Source organism: Nyctibius grandis, chromosome 18 (genome assembly GCF_013368605.1).
Source record: "Nyctibius grandis isolate bNycGra1 chromosome 18, bNycGra1.pri, whole genome shotgun sequence".
In the NCBI taxonomy this organism is placed as follows: Eukaryota; Metazoa; Chordata; class Aves; order Nyctibiiformes; family Nyctibiidae; genus Nyctibius; species Nyctibius grandis.
In genome coordinates this window covers 8,058,393-8,080,966 of record NC_090675.1, presented here as the reverse complement: position 1 = coordinate 8,080,966, position 22,574 = coordinate 8,058,393, and the positions used below count along the sequence as shown (strand labels likewise).

Below are 22,574 nucleotides of genomic sequence, written 5' to 3'. Positions count from 1 at the left end.
GAAACAGTCCAGTTCCTCCACAGCTCCCAGCACCGCCTCGTCCCACACCTTGCCTGGCTCCGTGTGCCTCCGGGGCAGCCTGCTGCGCTCCCGTTAGAGCTGGGGGGGATCTGTCCCTACGAGCACCGAGGTCATCACGCTGGAGACCTGCGCTCCTGTGCTGCGACAGAGGCACCTCGCAACACGTGTGTGACGTTCGGCCGAGCCATGGCCAGGGCTGGGAGTGGCAGAGGACAGGCAGGATTCCCCAGGACACTGCAGGGACTTACCACGCTCGCTTCGTTATTTAAATTCTCAGTGTTTATTTAGTACTTGCAAAATATATCATTAAAAAGGCTTAACGTATGGATTGGACATGAAGAAATCCCACCTATTGCACAGTAAATATAGTTTTCTGCTCCATAGCGAGTTATTGCATTTAATAATAATTTTCAAGTTTATCTTATTTAAACATTAGTATTTCTAAGGTCCTTTCACCTTAAGTTTCTCCAGCATCCTTTCCCCAAGCTAGAACAAGCCCCACATTATCTCCCAGTGCAAGATTACAGCAGACCCAGAGCTCGAACACAAAGGAGTACACGCTCATTTGGTAACTGTTTTCCCTTGGAGGAATCTGACCAGGAACAGGTTTGTACTGGTTTTGGCTGGGATGGAGTTAATTTTCACCAGTTTCATTTTACAGGCAGTGCAGGTATCATCTTTGTCATCTTCTAATGGCCAAATAACTGTTATAGGCACGTGATGAAACCCAGAGCCCCCAAAAGAACATCAGCCTGCATCTCCTGACCAGCTCTGGACGATTCTGGCTCGTAGGGACGCAGGAATATTTCACCTCAATTAAACAGCAAGTGGGAACCTCACGAGGTTTATTCACAACCATCATATTGGTAAAAGGCATCAGCAAGCAGAGCCTGCCTCAGCCTCATCACCACGAGGGTGGCTGTTCGGAGCACAACAGAAGACAGACCATCCCGAGAACCGCAGGGAAAACGCTGTCAACCCCACCACAGCCGAAACTTAAGCTCCTGTTTGGCACCGAGGGAAGGCAGAGTGGTTTGGTGCAACACAGCACGCACGTCCCTGGCAGCAGCGTGCTGTGTGGCACGGGGTGGAGGTAGGGACTGGTGTTTCTTGCTCTGCAGTCCTCCTTTGGAGAGCTTGTACCCACTGGTCCCTCTGTTTCAGCATGGCTTTTTAGTAAACAGGAGTTTGAGCTTTCTCTTGGTTAGTGCCTCTCTAAGGCTACTCTGTGTGCTCGACAGCTCACTGAAATCACCCAGTACAAAAGAAAAAAATGACTTCCCAGCTAAAGAAACAGAAACAAAGCGAGCGCTCAGAGTATGACTTGCACGTGGCACCTTCTCCTCTCTTCAGCAGAAGACCATCTGTGGAAGCAAAACACAACACCAACGTCCTGTGAAGGATCTGCTGAAACAAAACCAATACCTTTCTAGAACAGCCTGCAGCAAAGCCCCTTCACTCTGGGTGACTCCCACCTGCCTCCTGCCCCCTCGGCATGCACTGACTGCTGGTTATCTTGGACGAGCTCCAAGCGCTGCCAGGGAAAGCATCGCTCTCTGGCTCCAGGGGGAACCTTCTCCAAGCCCCACATTCACTACTCTAACAAGGCTTTGCCCCATCTCAAACCAGGTCTACACACAGGAGAAGAAAAAGGCTCCTACCTCACTGTGCCAGCCACAGCAGTGCTCTGAAACCTGCTCCTCCTTACCACACCCTGGGCCAGCCCAGCCTCTGAACAGCCAGCACAATCAAGAGGGCTTTTCTCTTCAGCACAGACTGGTGATTCTGAGAAAACCCAAATGATTTCAAGATGCCATGAGTTGTCCCTCTTCGCTGAGAAGGTGTTCACCTAGACAGGACCTGCCTCCCTGGCTGCTGCTTCAAGCCCTGAGCCAGTTGTTGGCTCTTACACCTCCTCCTGGACTCAAACACTCCAGCAGGTTTTTTCCCTCGGCTCATTGGGCTCCTGCACGTCTCCTCACAGCGGTAACAACCCAGAACAGCAGACTGAAGGGAAGCATCCTGATCCACCCTGCCATCTCCTGCCCCCTCAGTGGCTGTTCCCTAAAGCCCACTAAACCCCCAGGGCAGGGACGGGAAGGGCGCACAGTTGAGCTTTGCAAGGAGCAGCCAGCGCAGGCACAGTCTGCCAGCCACGGAGAACCACCAACGATCACATTTAGGAGTTTTAGATCTTATCCCTCCACCTCAGGAGGCATCTCAAGTCCTCCAGCCAGCTTCTGCCTCCCGCAGAGAGGGAAGGACATCCCACCTTTCTGCATTATCCATCTGGAAATGGAAATAATTGAGCTAAGGTGAGATGGGAGCCGCACCTGGGCGAGGAATAAGAGCTCCTCATAGCCCTAGGCTTGAGGACACAGCCTCCCTTCCCCACGGCCCCACGGCACAAAACCACGGCTGGCAGGGCCAGGCTGGGGAGCAGCTCACAAGGCCGCTGAAGAAACCCCAGGAATCGGTATCACTCCTGAGACTTGCCCAAGATATACCAAACTCTGCCTCTGGAGGGAGCTTCTCACGAGGTCACCTACCAAGGCAGAGCAACAAATGCTACAGCAGCCTAGGAGATCTCTCTGAGGACATTCCTATTCTCGATACCACTTGCAAGAGTGAGAGGCAGATCTTGATGATTTCAAGGGGGGCAGATATCATAAGTCTCAAGAAAGAACAAACAGGCCAGGCTCTACCAAAGGGCTGCAGCTGCAAGGAGTGAACTTGCAGAAGATCAGCTGGATTCCACATGCACTCACGTCGATGGCAAAGACCCAAAGCTCACCTTTGCCACCACTGCTGCCACGATCCCCAGCAGGGCCAAGATGACCAGTCCTACTCGGCCCTTGTTAAACCGCTTCAAGAGGAAGAACTTGGCCCAATCCACCTTCTTCTGGCTGCCAGGTGGGTACCGGAGTTTGTTCGTACCCTCCATCTTCAGGTCCTTGATCAAGCAGGCGCGGCGGTGGGAGAAGGTCTCAAAGCTGTGCTTGCCATGGTAGGCGCCCATCCCGCTGTTACCTGAGGGACACAACCCAGGCAGGTCACACCACAGGCTCAGCCAGTCAAACCTTTGGCCACCTGAGGCCACCAGCATGGCAAGAAGCATCACAGGGTAGTTTCAGTTGCTTGCCAGCTGCACTGCACATTACTACCATCTTCCATATCAGTCTGCACTAAATGCTTCAGTTTTCCCAAAAAAGACACCCAAAGGTGCCTCCCTTTTGGCCCCTGTCCTAATGTACTCCCAGAATTCATTATTACTGAGATCTGCTATATAGACACCTTCCAGCTGTGACATGGGCAGGGGTACCTGGACACAAAACAACCGCTGCTGTTCCCTGGGCCACACCGTGCATCAAGTCACAACACTTAAAGAGCTCCAGTAACTTACCGACACCCCCGAAGGGCAAGGTTGAGAGGAAGAAATGCATGATGACATCATTTCCAGTAACACCCCCACTGGAGGTTTCTGAGATTACTCTCTTGATTAACTGACAAAAGAAAACAAACAAACAAAACATTACAAAGGTCCAGAAGAGACCAGACCACACAACCAAGCAGGACTGGGAGGGGAGCTACGAGCCAACAGGCCACCGGGATCATTTTCTCTGGCTGACAACTCAGATGAGTCCTCTCCATGCGATCTTAACTCAAGGAAAGCGGGAAAGTTCAGAGGAAGGATGGGAAAGATGGAAACCTGTGAGCTCACCTCCCTAGCAATATATTAGAAGTAACTACATTAATCATGAAAGGCTACACAGCACCAAATAGGAAATTCAGCCTTTTATGCTTCTATTTCTTGAACTCATGCAAAGGCACAGCATGTCAGCAGGAGACTGGGAGCCTCCAGCAGCTCTGGGAACACTCGTGGGGGCACCTCCGTGGGGAGCACAGCCCAGACCCACCTTCTTGTTGTTGGAGAAGACGTACAGGGCAAGGGGCTTCTCCCGACAGTTGATGAACTCAATGGCTTCGTCCACGCTCTTCACAGTCAGAATGGGAAGCACCGGCCCAAAGATTTCCTCCTCCATCACCTTTGACGCCGGAGAAACGTCGGTGAGGATAGTCGGTGCTGAGGCAAAGAGGAGGGCAGGAGATGATGTGAGCAGGACAGGAGACGTGGTCCATCGCAGGACCTCGTCCTGGGCACTGCCTGTGTGCAACACACACCAAGCAAGACACAGACACACACAGCCCGAAAAGGCACCCACCACCACCTCCCCGACCCAACAGCTGCCAGAAGCACCTATGAAGCAGGAGGCCTCATCAGCCTCTCCCCCGTGAGCGATCTTCTGCCCTTCCATCAGGCCCAGGATCCTCTTGAAGTGACGCTTGTTGACGATCCTTTCATAATCCGGAGACGACTTCACGTCTTCCCCGTAGAATTCCTGTCAAAGGGCACCGCAGAACCAAAGCACTCGACACACCCTCACGACAGCCCCAGCCCCAGGGCTGCAGTTACAAAACTCACACCCGGGCTGTAACGGGGACAACTCCCACAGCACCAGGAACTCCACACCTACCTGCAGAGTCGCCTTGATGTTCTCCACCACCTCGCTCTGGATGGACGGGTCGCAGAGGATGTAGTCCGGGGCGATGCAGGTTTGCCCACAGTTCATGTACTTCCCCCACGTTATGCGCCTACGGGGCAAAGGGAGATGGTTTCTCCATGGTCAGTCCCTTCCTGACCCTACAGACCGGCCAATCGTGCCCGAGTGACACCCACAGTCTGGGGACAGTGGCCCACCGAGGGCTTTAACAGCCTGACCTGCAGGCGACAGCCAGGTCACAGTCCTTGTCGATGTAGCAGGGGCTCTTCCCGCCCAGCTCCAGGGTGACGGGCGTCAGGTGCTTGGCAGCCGCCTCCATCACGATTTTGCCCACGGTGGAGTTGCCGGTGTAGAGGATGTGATCGAATCTCTGGGTCAGCAGCGCTGTTGTCTCAGGCACTCCTCCAGTGACCACGGGGTACAGCTCCTGGGGGGCAAACAAGAGCCTTATAGTACCTTTGATTTAAAGCACGTACATCAAGGCAGCAGCTCTGCATGGGGCAGAGTCACTTGTGAGCTACGTTACGATCTGGACAAAGGACAGCGGTAACAGAGACAAGCTCTGCTCCTTCCCCTGCAATGAAGTTTCACTTGCCACATTATCTCACGTGAACTATAAGAAATGGAGGTTGAGGCCAGGGCTGAGTCAGGCTGTGGACCCACTCCCACACACTAAGACCAAGGGCACATCCAACAGCCGGGCTCTCCCGAGGGCTGTCTCCTTCCTCAGCTCTTGCCCCTGCCTAGAAAAAGCACTGACTCCCTGGAGGAAACTGCACACGGGGCTGTGCTGTCAGAGAAACAGCCTCAGTGACACAGTGCAACCGGTGTCAGAACTGCCAGACAAGCAGAGGAGAAACACCACGTCCCGCTACGAGCGCAGCTCGGCAGGACATGAAAACCCGGGACGTACGGCCACCGAGCAAACGGCACCCAGTTCTCAGGGAGAGCCAGGCACAGCCAGATCCAACAGCAGTTCATGTTTACCTCGGGGCATCCCCAGCACAGCCTCCAAAAGAGCAGTTATTGCAGTGAGAACTACCTACACACCTCTTTACATAGTGACAAACGTCAATAAAGCTGTCATGTTGCAGCAACATCATGTAGGCATGCTGGGTTATGCAAATGCAAGAAGAATGTATCCACGTGCCTTTGTACTCTGAGAGCAATTTGATCCTTCCCGTATCTCCTACTTATGCTGCTTTGGAATGAGCAACTGGTTTGACTCTAACCTGCAGGAGCCCTTTGAAAGCGTGACAGATATTTCCCCAAGTCAATCATGGGGCCACACTCACCCGGTCAAGGTACTGGGGGAGGAGATCAGCCACCAGCTGAGCTGTGTTCTCACTGACCTCCGACGGCTTCACCACTACGGCATTGCCTACAAGACAAACCCAGCACAGCCTCTGAGACCTCTCACGCCTCTCCTGCCTCCCGCACCACCTGCCCACAGCCCCACAAAGGACAGGGGCTGCAGCAGATCCCCACCTGCGGCGATGGCCCCGATCAAAGGCTGCATGACCAGGACAAAGGGGTAGTTCCAGGCCCCGATGATCAGCACCACCCCGAGTGGCTCAGGACAGATGTAGGCCTCGTCCCGCATCGTCAGCAGGTTCTTCTTCACAGGCTGAGGGGCTGCCCAGGACGGCAGCTTGTCCATGGCCAGGGCCAGCTCCCCCAGCACACCCAGGACCTCCTGGCTGTACGCGTTGGGCCCACGCTGCAATGACAGAGAGCTTGGGGAGGGGATGGTGAAGGCACCCACCTCCTGCACCCACCGTGGCAGCCCAGGGAAACAAAGTAAATTTCACTGGCTCAAAGCGTGTGCCAGGGCAGTTACTGGTAGCGGTGCCCCAAAGAAACTCGGACAGAAGACGGCCGGGCCAGGTGCGTGGGGCTCAGCGTGTGGCAGATACCAAAACCTGACAGCCAGGACCTGCCTTCACAGTCCTGCCTCAGACCAGCTCCTTCTTAGAAATGGTGGCGGCAGCAGACCTTGGCAGGCGCAGTGAGAGCCAGGACCACGGGGGACATCAGCAAATGCCACTTGGCACGGCAAAGGCAGCCCTTGGCCTTCCTGCTTTCCCTTCAGGGCTCACCACTGTCCACACAGGGCCGATGGCAGAAACCCCCCGCCGACCCAGACCTTGTGCAGATCCGCCTTGAGGGCTGCCAGGATCTCCTTCTCCTTCTCCTGCACCATCCGCTCCAGGGCCTTCAGCTGCTGCATCCTGAACTCCAGCGAGCGGCACCGGCCCGAGTTGAAGGCGGCTCTCGCCTGCCCAACGACCTGCTGCATCCTCTCCATGGCTGCTCAGCGCTGCGGGGAGAGAGCGGCGAGACCCAGCTCACTACGGGCCCTCCCTCCTACCGATGGAAGCTGACTTTCCCCCCAGGTACCAGCCGCCCTTTCAGCCCCCAGCCGCCACCCCACCTCCCCGGCTCCAGGGCCGGTACCCGCTATCGCTCGGTCCCAATTCTGCCCTTTCTGAACCCTGAAGGAATTCGCTGCAGTTTGTGATTTAGAAGAGTGTGGAGAGGCGCACGGGGAGCACACGTCAGTACAACAGCCAGGCTGTCAGGCCGGGAACCGAGGGGCAGCTCCCGGCCGGGGCGCAGGCCCGGGAAGGCGGCCTGGCCCCGAACCCCGCACGGCCGGAGGGAGGCGGCCCCCCCGAGGAAGCCCAGCCAGCCCCGAGCGCCAGCCGGGCTGCGGCGAACACCCGACCGCGGGCCTCCCCCCCGCCCCGCCGCGGTGTCCCGGGCAACCCCCGCGGCCCCGCCGCCCACCCGGGTCCCCGCTCCCGTCAGCAGCTTCCGCCTTCCGCTCACGTGATGGCGCCGCGCCCCTCCTCCCCCCCCGGGGGTGGAATGGGAAGGGCCGCGGGGCCATTTCCCCCCCCCCCCCGCCACTGCACTGCGGGGCGGGCACAGAATGGAAGCGGCCGGCGCGGGGGCGTGGTGTCGGTGCAGCGGCCCCCGAACCCCCCCGGCCCCGGTTTGACGGTGGGCCCCGGAGGAGGAGAGCGCGGTGTGCGAGCCGAGCGGCCCCGCGGCGGAGGGGGGGAGCGGGTTTGCCGGGCTGCCGAGCCGCCCCGCCGGCGGGCAGGGCCGGGGCACCGCATCGCTCGGTGCGGAGGCGGCGGCAGGCGGGAGCCCGAGCAGCGCCCTGTGGCTGCGGCCATGAGCTGAGGGAGCACCGGGGACGGGATTAGTGTGGCAAGAGCAGAAGTTAAAAGGGGAAAGAGCAAAAGATCAGAGCGGGGTGAAGGACGGGAACCGACAAGCGCCAGCACCTGGGTTCCCACCGTCAGGGATGCGCCGTCCCTCCGGGCCGCCTCGCAGGAGCGCCGGCTGCTGCCCACGGCTGCCCCGCCGAGCTGGGGCTGGACTGGGACTGGCACCGGCTCTGGGGCCGGGACCGGCTCTGGCACCGAGCGGAGCCCCGGAGGTTGTGAAACGCTGACAGACGCGGGGCAGAGAAACGCGTGACGTGAGAGCTCGGGGGGGCAAAGTCCCACTCGGGGCTCCTTATCTAAGGAGGGTAAAGTGGCACCGGGCAGCTGAACCCCTCGGGTTTCCCCCGCGGAGCGAACGCTGCCTGAATTCTGTGAGCACCTCACCTTTGGGTGGCATTTCGGAGCCAAGCGCTGGTGACGGAGATCATGGTGCCCTTCCAGAAACCTCCTGCGCGGGTGGGAGACAAGTCAGTCAAGGAAAACTGGGCGGCGAGAGCTGAAACTGGAGGTGGTGGCTTGTAAGAGGTGAAGCAATCAACAGGAATAGCCTGGCCAGGACAGTCAAATTAACCTTGACACAGCACTTGTGTGGGAAACAAGCCAAAAAAAAAAAGCAGGGAAAGGAGCTGAGACAAGGCTGGGCTCATTCCCGTTAAAAATAGTCCGGCCACAACTTGTTCTAAGAAATGCAAGGGGATTGTTAGAAAATTACTGCCAGGTTGTTAATGGGCTACCATTTCTGACATGCTCTAACACAGGCCCTTATTGCTAATGCTCCTCAGCTGAAACTGTCCAACTACATCCCTGCCCACCGCACACCTCTGCGATGCACAGGGCCAGCAGCTGGGTGCTTGTGCCCAGGAGATGGGGCTAGCACAGACCATGTGCTCTCCCCCAAAATTTCATGACATTTTCCCCGATCAGCCTGGCTCCCCAAGGCTGGGGGCTGCCCTTTTAGCCGAGCCGGCTGTGCCTGTGCCACAACTCCCCAAAAACACAAAGCTTGGCTTGCATGAAGTCAGTTGGCTTTGTGAGCAGCTTGCGGGCTGCAGCTCAGCCAGCACATGGACATTTCACAAGCTATTGCACAAATCTCGGCAGTAAACAGTCTGCTGTGGAAAAGAATGACAAGAGCAACTGCCAATACTTGCATGCGGGAGGCAACGTGTGTGCAGGGCTTGACGCAGCCCTTGCACTGTGGTGTATATGAAAAGGAGGTGGGTTTACATTCAAGGAGAAGTGGGAACTTTCCTTGCAGGAGCGTTACCTGATGCAAACACGCTCTCCTTAATCCTGTTAGCATCCTTGCAGGCAGGGCAGGTTGGAGCTCTGTCCAGGCACCACGCTGTCTGGAGAGCCAAAGAAAATTAAGGAGTTAATGCTACTGCAATCAGAGTAAAAGTCTTTGAGCTCTTGGAGTAGGGTATAACATTGTGCCTGGGGAAAGATGCTGCAACGCATCCTCTGCAGGCAGCGCACCCACCAAGGGATGGCTGCAGGGAGAGGGAGATCATTATTTACCTGTGTTGTCCAGAGTGGCCGTTCTCCAGAGCCTGTATAATTCTCACCCTTCAGCCCGAGGGTTTTCATGCCACAGCAGTGCTGCTTGTGCTTGGCGTCACACACAGGAGGCAAACGTCCCAGCTCCCAGGTCATCCCAGTGGCCAGCAGGCTGGTCCTGTGCCACGCTTGCGCAGAAACCTGGTCTTAAAGCTCCTCTGCATTTGCAGAAAGGAGAGAGCAGCAGTGTGGCTGCATCCTGGGAGACGGTCCCTGTTGGTCCTTGTCAGGGACATCTTTTAGCCAATTATGGACAGGAAACAAGGCTGAGGGTGTTTTAAGTGTTGCAGAATATCAGCGGAGTCTCCCTGGAGCGGCTGGGCGAGACACGTGGATTTCAGGGAAGCGTGGGATCTGGAGTGAGATGGAAGAATACCCCAGACAGCACTTGGTGAAACGCATGGTCTGCAGCATGCTCCCCACGCCTAGGAGCTGACAGTGTTTCTATTTTTATTCAGTCACTAAGAAACAATAAAGAAGGAAACTATTTATGGGAAAGTAATTGAACTGCAGAGCAATCAGGAGGTAAGCAGTGCTGGGGGTGCTCTAATCCCCAGGGCTATACTTAACAGCAGCAAGAGACGTTTTATGGAGAAGCTGAGCTTGAGACTCCCCTCTCCTCTCCATTCCTCACAGACCCTTGCTCTCGCTTCCCTCTTGGAGTCTATTATAGCAAGGCACCACAGTGCGACAGGCTCCTGCACTGGGCCTGGGCAGCATGCCTGTGTGCTGTTCCTTGCCCTGCACCCAAAATCATCCAGCAAAGCCTGGGGAAGGAGGACTTTGGTTTAGAAGATAAGCTGTGCAGTATTTGATGTCAAGAGTCCACCAAATAACACCAGCTAATCAATAAACGTTTCTGTAGCTTGCACACTGCGCTCACAGAACTTCAAGCTTTTAGCTAGGCTGACAATCCTCAATTTCTGCCTAAATATGTACCTAGTCTGGAGCTCCAAGTGTTTTCTACAAGTCACACAGTCCAGCCAGTGGCACAAGATGGGGAGATACAGAAGCCCAGACAGCGCTCAATCATAAAAGCAGTTACAGAAGATTAACAACAGGGAGAGGCTTTAAGGAACCTACACAAATAAACGCAGCCGAGTTCATTTATGGCATCACTTGTTTTGAAAGCTGTGGCTGATGTCACATTTACAAGAACAAGATGCTGTGTAGTACAGAGCCAGGGTCTGTGGGCTGCACTGTAGACATAGCTGGGGCCATGGAAAATGTGAAAGCGACACAAAGAAACAATGAGAGTGATTGGCACAAAGACCACAACAAGACTCAGCAGCACCGCTAGCATTTCGTTTGCTTTCAGCCCAAGAGGAGGGGGGAGCCTGCCACACACAAAAGCCTATTGAAAAGGTGTTTGTCTGAAGAAGCAGTGCCAAGACTTAGTTAGACTAGGCTCCAGCTGACTCAAAGACCTCAAGAGAGAGGTTACTGAGCTATATTTCACTGATCTACAGAAAGGAGGAGCTATGGGGGCACTCAGTAAAGAGCCACAGCCAGGGCTATGGCTCAGGTTAGACAGGGAAGTTCAGGGTAACAGGAGATTTGCTTAAAGGCGTCCTGGACAGTCAAAAAACAGTGGCAAGCAGAGATCAGAGCATTCACAAAAGTCAAAGGATCAAAACTTTAAGAAAAAAAAAGAAAAAAACACCACAAAAAAAAAGCAGAGGAAGCAGGAGCTGAAAAGCAGGTGGGTCACAGGTCACAAGCCAGCCCACCTGAATTTCAAAGCCTCAACAAGCTTTGAATGCAGCAGTATCCAGCTTTACTGGCCTCGATGAAAAAGCAAGCTGCCCTCTTTGGTGCAGCTGGGCTGTGCACTGCACAGGGTTGTGACACCAGTGGATCACAACCACAGTTACAGCCTCTGAACCCAGAGGTGACAATGGCAATACCTTGACATCGCTGTACGAGAAAGTAGCAGGAACTATGCAGAACCTAGCGAGTCCCAGGAATAACTTACACCTCTCAAATGAAAAATGCCTCTCAGAATAATTCATAGTGTATTAGTTGCAGGTTAAATTAACTAGATTTCATTCTCTGCATCAGAGGAAGGGCTGAGAGTTCAACTTCTTGCTTATAAAAAGCAGAAAATGTCAGAATCAAAATGTGTTTTAGATTCCTCAGCTGACATCATACACTATGGAGACAGCAGAACAAGTATGGAACATGGTGCTCTTGAGTAGATGCTAGAGAGCTGAACTAGAAAAGCAGCACATCAAATAGCTCCTTTCAAGTTCTATCTTTCAAAAGGCTGAAAAAAAAAAAAGTATTTGGTAGAAACAAGCACCTGCTGTTTCGGAGAGCTGAAGACAGAGGACGGCTTCAGGATCTTTGTGGAATGAGCTTCTGCAGAAAGACGGGCCATGAACATTGGTCTCCTCCTCTTGAAAACAGCAAACAAGAATAGTCCTTTTCTTCTCCTCCTGTTTGTGCAGCTGTAGTCTTGCTGGCAAGAGTGGAAGGAGAATGAGCTTGAATCCTAAGAAAAAAAAAGAAAACCAACAAAAACCAATGAGTTCCTGGGAAAAGCAGCTTATCTGCTAGACTTGTGCATTAAGGTTTTTGCTTTGTTCCTAGATTCGTGTTCAGACGTATCATCAGCACTCCCTGCTCACTCCGTCCTCATCCTCTTTATGTGCCAGTCACAAGTGTAGGGTTTTTTAAAAGAATAAATTGGGAAAAATTTGATAGTACAACTAAGAAATACAACACCCACATACCAGCTACCACAGCACACCTCAGCTGGGGAAAGGATATTAGCTACATGGTGGCCAAAGCCTGTTTTTCCTAAAGTTTGGATAGAAACTGTAAATTACTGCCAGTTTTTGTCAATTAGCTCTGTATATGCTGTTCTGGCAGCCCAGACAGCTCTTCTTTGCTAGAGGCAACAAACAAGCACCTTCTTGAAAGAACATACAGCTGCTACCCAGGAACCTACTTACCATATTTGTTTTCAAATCCAAGTTTAAAAAAAACAACAACCAAAAAGCAGGGGAAATTGTTTTCCTAATGCAAGTGAAAACAAACTCGGGGACACTTTGTGCCAGAACTATCCAGAGATAAAGAACTCCAGCAAGTTGCCCCATCCTGCCCTGGTGGCACGTCCAACTGCTGAGGTGAGCATCTCTCGACCCAAGCAGGGAACATTCAGCAACCGGCTTCACCAGCCAAGTACAGACCGTTTCTTTGAAGTTCACACCGTTGGCCTTTGGTTAGAGAGACACAGAAACCTGGTTTTACCATAGAAACACTTCTAGTGTCAGTATTTATTTTATCTTAATATACATTTATACAGGCCATAATAAAAAGGCTATTACGCAACAGTTCAGTGAGTTATTACCTAGTTTCAAGAATAATGCATGCAATTACAAAGGAGAGGTAGAAACACCGTATTAAAGACCTAAAAATACAAACATTATATAAACAAACACTTTCAAATTAACTGTTGGAATTTCATACAGATAAATAAGGTAAAAAGTACATTACTCTGTCAAAGTAAAGGAAACACATGGTTATCCGAACACTGAAACAATATTTCGATGTGTAAGCCCTGTACAACTTTGTCAAATAGTTCAGACCACTGTGTTTAAGAGGATTAAAATGATTTTGTCCTGGAGAATGGTTTATTCAAGTATTCAAGCAGTTGAGTAACAAAAAAAAAGTCCCAAAAATGAAGTATAGGAACCATTTCCAGAGAAGCTGATCACCTAAATACTTTGCAAATTGCTGTCCTGATCTCATGGGATGCTTGAAATGATAATGCCTATAAGGCTAAATGAAGCTTCCCACCTCTCCCCTCAAATGCACACAAAATAATCCTGATTTTTCACACACACACTGTATGTAGATATTCTACATCAATTCATCAGCATCTCCAACCTCACCATTATTTTCTGGTTTTGCATGGTTCCTTGCAGAACCTTTCAGTTTACAGTATTTATTGTAATACTGCCCAAGAAACAAACCACAGAGAACTGTCGTTACACCCCTAGAGACTGCAGGCATTAATGCACGTATCGCATGCACAACAAAAGATGCAACCAAATCTATATAAAAAGCAAACAACCAGCAACTCAACATTGCTATTACTGAGAAAGTCCAGAGCAGTAGTTACTCAAGTATTAGACAAATAGGTATAAAATGGAAAGGTTCACATGAATACAAGTTTGTACAGTTTGTTTGAAAGTCTTCTAGAAGCTACGTTTGAAATTCTGAAAAGAATTTTATGTACACTGAAATGCAATTCAGCCAAGTCCATTGTGCCTTCTTTCTCTGATTTTTTTTTTTATATAGTTCTTCAAAAACGAATATACAGTTGCTTTAGTAAATTAGTGCAAAACAAAATATTTTGGAAGAAGATCATCAAATTGTATCCACATCAGCTGAAAACCCACTGGGGATTTTGCAGATGGAGCACAATTTCCTCCATTACCATCTCTCCCCCGTGTAGGAGAGCGCTTTCTCGCCACCCCTTCACATGACAAGCTAGGCCATGGTTACGTGTGAGCTCCAATACAAGCCAGCTTAGCCCCGAAAGCTTCGAACAGCACTTGCACATGGTTTAGGGTTTCCCAAATTCACTCTGCCACATTTTACTGACAACTTAAAAATATTTTTCACAAACTTTTGAGGGAATCTTCTGAGGGAAATGTCTTTTTGTACCTGATGCAGAAGGATCCACTCTCTATAAACCTCATGAGGAAAAAAAAAAAAACCAAAACCCTGATCATTCAAGTCAAAGCACACATACAAGGATCAGTTTGAAAGGTGAAGAGAGATTCTTTTAAATTCTGTTGCTAGGAAGAAAAAGGAGCTGCTGGATCGGTAAGGCAAGTGTACTTTTGGAATTTCTCCTCTTTGAATATGCTGCTGTTTCTTTGGTAGTCACCACAGAAATGTAAGAATCATCTTCCACGTGGGGCAGAACAAGGACAACAATTAAGCTGTAGTGAAAAAAGTGCAGTATCACTGATGTGGTCCCTTATGTTCACACCATCTGGTCCTTGGGATATTCCTACTGCTCATATACAGCCACTGTGCTATAGCAAAGCGCAGAAAGCCTTCGCTCGATGCTAGATTTATCTGGAAACAGAGAGAGGTAAAATAGGTGATGACTTCAGTGTTACTTTATAACGCATTAATTCCATGTAATTTTCAGTATTTTCATTATTCAACATGAACTTACACTTGTGTACATTTTCTATATCTGCAGGGTCTTGCAGTATTTTAGTCAGTCCTTCCAGCAGCAAGGCTGCTTTGTGGTATCGATATGTAATATCTTCAGTTTGCTGAAACATCTCATCCAGAGCTGCCGACTGAACCTGGAACCATTCAGGAGATTCAGTTACATAAACTGCATTACGACAACGTAGGAATAGATATGCTTGTTCTTATACCTACATTTTCTTGTAAAGAAGATAAATTAATTGTGCACGACTACACCATTATCAGCACAATATTTGCCAGTATCTTTTGTTTGACATCTATGTTAAAAAAGACTTCCCTCTCATCAAAAAGCAGTTACGTTTCCTGTATGGTTACTGCATCTGCTCCACGGCAGGTATAAAGTTTATCAATTACATGAAAAAGCTTCGACGTGTTTGCTACCATTTTTGCTTTGTATGGACAGGCTGATGTTCCTCAAATTGACCTGGTAGATTGACGAAGCTATTCTGTTGCTTCTATGCTTTAGTAAGCCTTAGTGCATGCGGCTCCAGAACGCAGGGCTGTGTGGCTTAGGAGTTCATTTCCTAGTGTTTATGTACCAAATGTGCTGATGTAGGAGAAAGGTCCCTGAGGAATAGTAGCTGCCAGGGACTTTAGCCACAGTTCAGGCAGGGCAGGAAAGAGAGTGAAAGACTAAGAAAAATTATTACAAACAGAATTCTGGAAGCATACATTCTATTTTCTGGTTATATAGAAGAGGTATGTGAGAAGGAAGCAATTCATCTCAATATTCTACCATTTAGGTAAAAGGAGTGACTTACTATTTCTACAGCACAGCTGTAGATGAGTTTCTCTGCAGTTACACTGTTGATTTCATCAATGAACCTTTGCTTGTCCGAAAAGAAACGATTCAACTTTTCTGTCAATTTCTTGCACATGCTGATACAGAATTTGTATCTCTCATTGAGGCTTTTCACAACTGGAAGAAAGGTAAGAAGAAATTAAAAAACCCCAAAAAACACCACACAACCAAACAACAACATAGCCTAAGTTCAGCTTTTCCCAGCACGAGCAAAGTCAGTTTAAACTTGTGCTTTTAATGTTTATTTACCCTGCCACTTCTATGAATTAAGTATATATCAAATAATTTCCATTTCAAGTTAGTAACTGCCCATTTCTTAACAGTTTCTAGCTGTATCTTTGTTTACTATCAGAATTGTGCAATTGTACCTATCTACAATTCTCTTGTACAGAAGAAAACAAACAGATGTTGCAATTTAAGCTTTTTGAGTGATGCAAAGAAAATCACAAGCAAAGCAAATCCGATTATGTTGCGTGTACCTTGCTTAACAGCAGTGGATGGGTTCAGTTTCCCCGATTTGACCTGTGCTTTGGCAAGATGCAGAGAAGATGCGAGTAACTGGGCGGCTTTCATGTACAACACCAGCTGCTCTACTTGTCTAGGAAGGTGGGAAAAAAAAGAAAAAGAGTAATTATGTATCAAAACACCTTTCTTGAACACATTCAAGCCATGGGCAGGGACCATTTTTTATTTGCAACCCTACATAGGACCCAGCAGCAGCAGAAAAGGAAGACAGATGTTTAAAATGCAACTCCACCCCTCCCTTCCCTTCACAAACACTGTGTCACGGGTTGAGAGCACATCTGCTCATCTAGTAGCTGCAGCAGCAAATACAAACTGCTTTAATGTGGACTTTTAAAAAGGAACACTTATTTGTGGGGACTAACTGCCCGAGGTCAACGTCTTACCACAAGCTACTGGGTGTACTTTTCTCACAGTGTCATTTCCTATGCCCCTGGAATTCTCAGTTGTGAAAAGCAAACACTTTGCAAGGTTTTTTTTTTTTTTTTGTTGGGGGTTTTTTTTGTTTTCTTTTTCAGGAAGAAGGCAGGAAGTGGAACTGCCCTTTCCCACCACTCCAAATTTCTCATATTTCTCCTTGCTTTTGATTTTTTATTAGGGCTGATTGGTTTCATGAAAAAAAGGTCAAATTTGGACACTCCTTCCCCCTTCCCAACCTCCACCTCAGTGCTTCTGCTTCAGCCTGGTCAACAGGAACAGATGCAGGCTCAGATCTAACAGAAGCTGGTACACAAATTTCCAAGCTTAGAAATGCACTGCTGCACCTCAAGCCTGAACTCCTCACCACTTTCCCCAACGTATGTGGCATGCCAGAAAACACTGTCCTTTTATTTGTCTGCTAGCAAATGTCTCTCTATCCTTTTCTCTTTCTGCTCTGTCTTCAGTTGTTAAAAAACTTACTCCTATAAAAGATTCTATACAGCAAAACAATCACTCCCAACAAAAAGGGCATAGTTTGAATTCATTTTTGATTTATTCAATATTCACTAATTCTCTTGATACTGTTTGACCGCATACTTACCCCCACTCTTTGCTTAGCTGGCTGATCTGATCTACAACTATGCTCTCTTGGATTTGGTACAGCGATACTGCAGAAGTACACAGGTCTGGGTTTCCTCCTCGTACTGCTGTCAGATCCAGAACACATTCTGTAAATGTCAGCATCATGTTTAGATGACGCAGTGTATCTGTATGTTCTCTCTGTCAGAGGGAAAGACGACAACAATTTAACCATTATAAGCCATAAGGCAAACAAGTACACTTAAAACTCTTGCTAATCATTTGAGAATTTCTTGGTATGTCAATTCTATGTGGAAATCACACTGTAGCAGAGCCAGCACTAGGAACTACAGAACCAAATGGGTCCAAACAGATCAACAGACATTAACTTGTTCTCTCTTTGTTAATGATTTCAAGATACTGTAGCTTATACTTAAGTCTTTCAACAAAGCCAAAGGAACTGGGACATGGAGTTCTATGTTTGTTGAAACCTGAGCAACTAAAGGAATCACAAGTGGGACATATTACTTGTTATTATATTATCAGCAACCCAAAAGTATGCTCGGCACTTGTATGAGAAGCCAGGAGGAACATTTGGCTTTTATTATATAACAGACTTGATACCTACAAGAGAACCGACCTAAAGCTTCGTACTTATCTACTTCGCTCTAATTTGCACTTAGATCAAGAATTATATTGTGTTAAAAGGTGGCTGTTGCCAAAGTTCACAGTTTAAACTAAACAACTTCAGTTGGAGCTAACAACTCACTGCTTCTTGGTGACTAAAACAGATACTACATGCATAGTCTCTGCTCAAAAAAAAAAAGTTAGCCTTCAAAAATTATCAAACATATCTTAGCAATATTTGCAGGTCTAAATACATTTTAAACTCTGTGGGAAGAATGCAGTGTACTGTCAAACATTCATATTATAACATGCAGGTTCAATAGGGATCCAAACACCTTCCAGCAAGATGTGAATGAGAAAATAGAACAGCAATCTCTCTTGAGAAATCTACAGTCCAAGGATAGCATTCTGGTGAAAGACCACCCCAATATGTATTTTTAAAGTGTCACTCCTCCACACGTTTTAAAAAATATAGGACACTCTTCCCACAAGTAGGATTTAATGTCATCCACTGACTGCGAAGAAGCAGTTAAAAACAATGCCCAGAGGGATATTGCTACTGTCAGCACCCACGTCCAGAGACTTGGCGTTAAAACAGAGGCCTCTTTGGAAGGCTCTGGTGAACAAAAGCAGTTATGTTCCTTTGGGTACCTATTCAAATACATGAAATGCCAGGGATAACTACCAAAGAGAAATTGGTCACAATTGATACAGGAATATTTTCAAGATCTTAAAAAGGAATATGCGAGATAGCGAAGAGGAAACTACAAAGTGCACTGAGCAGTCTTGTTTTTACCATGTCTCTGTTTTAGCAGCATTACACATTATAAAACATTAAATTATTTTTTCTATACCTCCATTAAAGTTTCCTCAGGCAATTCTGGAGCTTCAAAAGTGATAAAGCCCTCTAAGCTGGGAGGCGAAGTACCATAAGGCATGTACTTCAGACTCGGAGCTGCCTCGGCTCCCGGAGGAGAAGAGCCCATATAAATACCAGGAGGAGAGCCCATATATACACGGCCACTAGTAGAGCAGAGAGACCCTCCAGAACTGTTTGATCCAACTACAAGAAAAATAACACACACATTCAGTCTAATAGGTTGCTCCATCTCGCAGCGCTGGGGCTGCGGATGATAGCAAATGACAAATCATTAGTCATCACAGGTTCACTCTTGGGAGGCTCTCCTCATTGTTCCTTGCATCACTCTGTAGAGAATGCAAAGGCTACGCCGTAACGAACAGTGACGATTCATAGCACAGATTCTAGGAAACGGCTGACAAGGATTCCAAGGCAGAGAGTCCAACAGTACAGACCAAAGGTTGTGCTATGGTTCAGAAAAGCACACTGCTGCACACTCCTGCTCATCCTGAGCAGATGAAGACCTTTACCTTGAGATCTTTGATATCTGGCAACAGAGCCGACACATGCCGAACCACAGTCAGCTCACACCCACTGTGTGTTGTTTCTGGTACAATGCACAGCAGCAGGCAAAAATGCAGAATCAGAAATCTAGCTTTTCCTCTCCACCTTTGCCATAGAGATTATTATACTCCCTGTGGTGGAGTACAGCTGTGTACGCAGGAGGTTACACTCCACTGTACTGTAAATCCATGCCTCTGGCCCTCTCTTTAGGAGAGAAAAGCCAGAAGTTGTCTGTTATTAATCTGTACTTTACAGAGCACGTTTACTGTATGGCCTAGAGGACCTACTGTGCAAGGCAGTAATCAGGTTACTGGCCCAAGCCTAAATACTGCATTTGAGAACAGTCCACAGTTGTCAGGAAAGTCTTACCTGAGGTGGTTCGTGTTCTGAGGACCATATGGGTGCAGGTAGGAGGGGTGGCGCTGCTTGGAGGGGACCCAACAGTAAACATGACAGCCCGAGAACTTGCCCCGCTTCCCATGGAAGGAGGTGCCATTGCAATTCCATAGGCCCCTGCTGGAGCTGGAAGAGAACATTTCAGTAAGTTAGTCCCTACTACATACAATCACACCAATAAGTAATTATATGCAGCAAACTGGAGCACTGCAACACAACATGCTTTGATGTAGATCCAAGACTTAGACTAGTCAGAAGTTCTAGCAAATAAAACAAGCTGAGTGGACAGCCTTGGCAATAAACAAAGAGTCAAGATGCAGTCTACACATATCTCTTTACTTTCAATCTCTCTCCACTCTACTCTCACCTAGAAAAGAGCAACAGAGGCTCTCTCTGAGAGCCTGAGGACACCATCAGTCCTGCAGCAAAAGATACAACAGAAAAATTCTAAAGTCAGACCGTGACAGGTCTGGAGGCTACAGACCAGCCCTGTCTGCAGAACTCCTTCCATCTGCTCAAAAACGAAATGAGAACTTCTGGTGGCCACTTGTGGCAAGGGACAAGCTGAGGGAGGGATGAGAAAAAAAAAACACCCAAAATTACATAAACTGGCTTTCATATGAAAACAAGGTGGAATTAGGAAATGAGACAGCCACAAATGTTGTATTAAAAATAAAATCAAACCAAAAAACCCCAAACCCCTCTATCCAGGATAGACAGTTGAGCTATTTCTGTGTTTAGCACAGTAACAGATATTTTCCTGTATCAGTTATTTTTAAAGCTATGCTAAAGAAATGGAACATATCCCCTTAAAGATTAAAAAAAGCCTTCTGTACTGAGACTAAAAATTGTCAGAACCAATTATCAAAGTTGGCAGTGGAACTGTATCTCGTTGGCACTCCATAAAAAACCTAGCACATAAAGACAGCTTGGATGTATCAATCTGTTCCTTACCTGTATCCATTGGCCGCTCTGTATTGAGGCTGTCTGTACTGCCTTGATATAACTGGCCACCAAGGGTAGTCTTCACCTGCTGATCTGATAGCTTCCCAGTACTAACAGACCTAGACAGAAAAACATGTGAATTCACAAGGTTCTTCAGTAAGATCTTCCTAACTTGCAAGTAAGGATGACCTTCCAATTCTTGGTGTTTATTATAGAGAACTCTTCAACAAAGGTACAGAAAGTCTTGAAATCTCGCTATTCATCATGGACCTACTGGAATAGAGCCAACCATAAAAATAAGGAGACCTTTGTCTCTTAAAAATTTATATTGCAAATTTTGTCATATAGATTTTCAAGCAAAAACTGAACAGGCTTCACAGAAGCAATGAAATTCCATATTCAGATAATCAAAACAGAAGTGAACTAGACAGCCACCCAAAGCGCTCCAGGAAGTCCATGCTATATTTATACATGGTACAGAGTGTTTCTGGTGTATACACCAAACCTCAGCATCTCCTCACAGCTCACTTTTTGCATGCTCTTCCCCTCCAAGTTGTTGGTGCAATGTACATTCTCCTGCCAAGTTACCTCCCCAGCTTTGCAGGTTATAAATACTACAATGCCTACCTGCCGAATGTAGCTTTACTGTGCTGCTCTGCCTGCTTTTCACCTCCTTGGGTCGAGTGGAAGTGCGTGAAATCCCTTGGGTCAGTGATGTCTTTAGGCTGCAATGGGGTATCTACCGAGCCCTGGCGATTAGCCAGGGCCAGCAAGTTTGAGGACGCTTGAGTTTTAGGTATTTTGAAAGGAGCTGATGCCTTTAAGAATCAAGACCAAGAACACACAAAAAACAAAGTTAGAACCCCAAAATATTCTTGGGAATGGTTTCAGGTAGTGTGTTACCACTCCACATTTAATGACAGGGGCAAACTTAACGAACCTTAGTAGGAGAGCCAATGATGGTTGGTAAGGGAGTTTTGAACAGCCAGTCTGAACTCCTAGGTGACGATCCCATATGTTTGGTAGGTGATGTTCCCAGGCTACCCGGCCTACTTGGTTGTGGAGAATGACTGTATCCATACCCAGCATAGGATGGGCACACTGGGTCTGAATGCTGCTTTCTGAGCTTCTGCTTGTTTTGGTAAATATCTGTGAGAGTAGGAGCACTCTGCAACCTTGCTCCCATCAGAAGTGACTGTGGAGACTGAGATGGTGGTATTGGAGAACCTGTGGGGAAGAGAAACAATGAAGTAAAATTCTACTTGCAGTGCTTGAAAAACGTATCAATGAAGCCCAAAATGCCAGAGACCAACATTAAACTGAAGGGACATGGGACGGCAAATAAAGTGAGTTGTTTGATCACCAACTCACTAGATGGCAAGGAGAATGGCTTTAGCCTGTCAGCTGCTTGGACTAAGGCTACATTACACTGATGAGACGTTCAGGCTGCCAAATAGGCAATATTTCAGGATGACAGCTGTACTGGCAGCTGCAGTACCTCTGGCAACCTGCATCAAGACAAATAAAGTGGTTGGATTAGCAGGAACGGCATAACCAATACTGAAATTTCAAGTGCAGCCGCCAAGACACTAGGTTGAATAGAGGTTCTCAAGTACTGGAATTATATTCTTGCAAACAAGTGCGTGAATGCGACATTGCATGTTAATGACTTGTTTTGGACGTAATGACTTCATTTGCAGACACAACAGGCAGCTCATCTCATGGTTCCTGCAAGAAAACTAGGTACTAAAAAGAACCAAATTATTCAGATGGGACAGTTTGGGATCATTACTTTGGGCAGTCATTTGCTTTTTAGTCTGCCAGACAATCTTTTTTCAAAAGCTTACTATGTACAAAGGGAGTCCACACTTAAGTACGAGTGCAGTCTCTCCTAAATCAAACAGAAATGGAAGAACTATACGCAGTCATTTAAACAGAGGGCTCTGGGGAAATACCTCTTATGAACACCTCACCTACTCAAAGGTGCCCTTCCTCTTTCAAAATAAGGAACCTGAAATTTCAAGAAATGGTCTCTTCCTTGGGATATTTTTATGTCTCATGATGAGGAACTGTGCAAAGTTACACATAGTACATACGACTTCAGCTTTATGGCCACAGCTTCCCAGATAAAATGCCTATCTTTGTACCCTCAAAGAGCTGACACTGAAGTGACAATTTCATTCACATTAAAAAAAAAAAGCAAACCTGAAAATGAATGATACTAACTAGATAAGATT

The 22,574-nt window shown here is 48.1% G+C and overlaps 2 protein-coding genes across 9 annotated transcripts in view; both read right to left on the bottom strand.

Annotated features, from left to right (window-relative positions):
* Positions 1 to 278: 278 nt before the first annotated feature.
* On the bottom strand, positions 279 to 9,171 carry ALDH3A2 (aldehyde dehydrogenase 3 family member A2). 7 transcript variants are annotated; one of them, XM_068415469.1, is made up of 14 exons: positions 9,090 to 9,171; positions 8,207 to 8,324; positions 7,880 to 8,118; positions 6,730 to 6,903; positions 6,072 to 6,303; positions 5,879 to 5,964; positions 4,802 to 5,010; positions 4,557 to 4,674; positions 4,280 to 4,421; positions 3,939 to 4,105; positions 3,425 to 3,524; positions 2,816 to 3,051; positions 1,683 to 1,806; positions 279 to 1,385 (listed from the first exon to the last, which is right to left on the bottom strand). In XM_068415469.1, the coding sequence occupies exons 4-13, from the start codon at positions 6,889 to 6,891 to the stop codon at positions 1,726 to 1,728; spliced, it is 1,533 nt and encodes a 510-aa protein (XP_068271570.1). In that variant the 5' UTR covers positions 6,892 to 6,903; positions 7,880 to 8,118; positions 8,207 to 8,324; positions 9,090 to 9,171; the 3' UTR covers positions 279 to 1,385; positions 1,683 to 1,725. The 7 variants fall into 7 exon arrangements, with proteins under 7 accessions (XP_068271570.1, XP_068271572.1, XP_068271577.1 ...); XM_068415471.1 differs by having other exon boundaries at positions 7,892 to 8,118; XM_068415476.1 differs by lacking the exon at positions 1,683 to 1,806.
* A 3,460-nt stretch (positions 9,172 to 12,631) lies between these two features.
* The window catches only part of ULK2 (unc-51 like autophagy activating kinase 2), a 40,310-nt gene continuing 30,367 nt past the window's right edge, over positions 12,632 to 22,574 (bottom strand). Inside the window, exons 19-28 of one of the 2 annotated variants that reach the window (XM_068415699.1) lie at positions 21,278 to 21,564; positions 20,965 to 21,155; positions 20,347 to 20,456; positions 19,366 to 19,518; positions 18,428 to 18,636; positions 16,969 to 17,147; positions 15,905 to 16,023; positions 15,385 to 15,542; positions 14,583 to 14,718; positions 12,632 to 14,479 (exon numbers count right to left, since the gene is read on the bottom strand). In XM_068415699.1, coding sequence (XP_068271800.1) covers positions 14,412 to 14,479; positions 14,583 to 14,718; positions 15,385 to 15,542; positions 15,905 to 16,023; positions 16,969 to 17,147; positions 18,428 to 18,636; positions 19,366 to 19,518; positions 20,347 to 20,456; positions 20,965 to 21,155; positions 21,278 to 21,564 — 1,610 coding nt within the window. In that variant the 3' untranslated portion in view covers positions 12,632 to 14,411. Of the gene's footprint in view, positions 14,480 to 14,582; positions 14,719 to 15,384; positions 15,543 to 15,904; positions 16,024 to 16,968; positions 17,148 to 18,427; positions 18,637 to 19,365; positions 19,519 to 20,346; positions 20,457 to 20,964; positions 21,156 to 21,277; positions 21,565 to 22,574 lie in introns of those variants that run through there. The other variant, XM_068415700.1, reaches the window with a different exon arrangement.

Bases quoted from the DNA above. Each gene is read 5' to 3' on its own strand.
- ALDH3A2 (XM_068415469.1), bottom strand. From the start codon at position 6,891: ATGGAGAGGATGCAGCAGGTCGTTGGGCAGGCGAGAGCCGCCTTCAAC. The intron at 5,965-6,071 runs GTGGGGATCTGC...TTTGTCTTGTAG, and splicing joins GATCGGGGCCATCGCCGCAG to GCAATGCCGTAGTGGTGAAG. The intron at 4,422-4,556 runs GTAGGTGTGGAG...GCCCTTTGACAG, and splicing joins ACATCAAGGCGACTCTGCAG to GAATTCTACGGGGAAGACGT.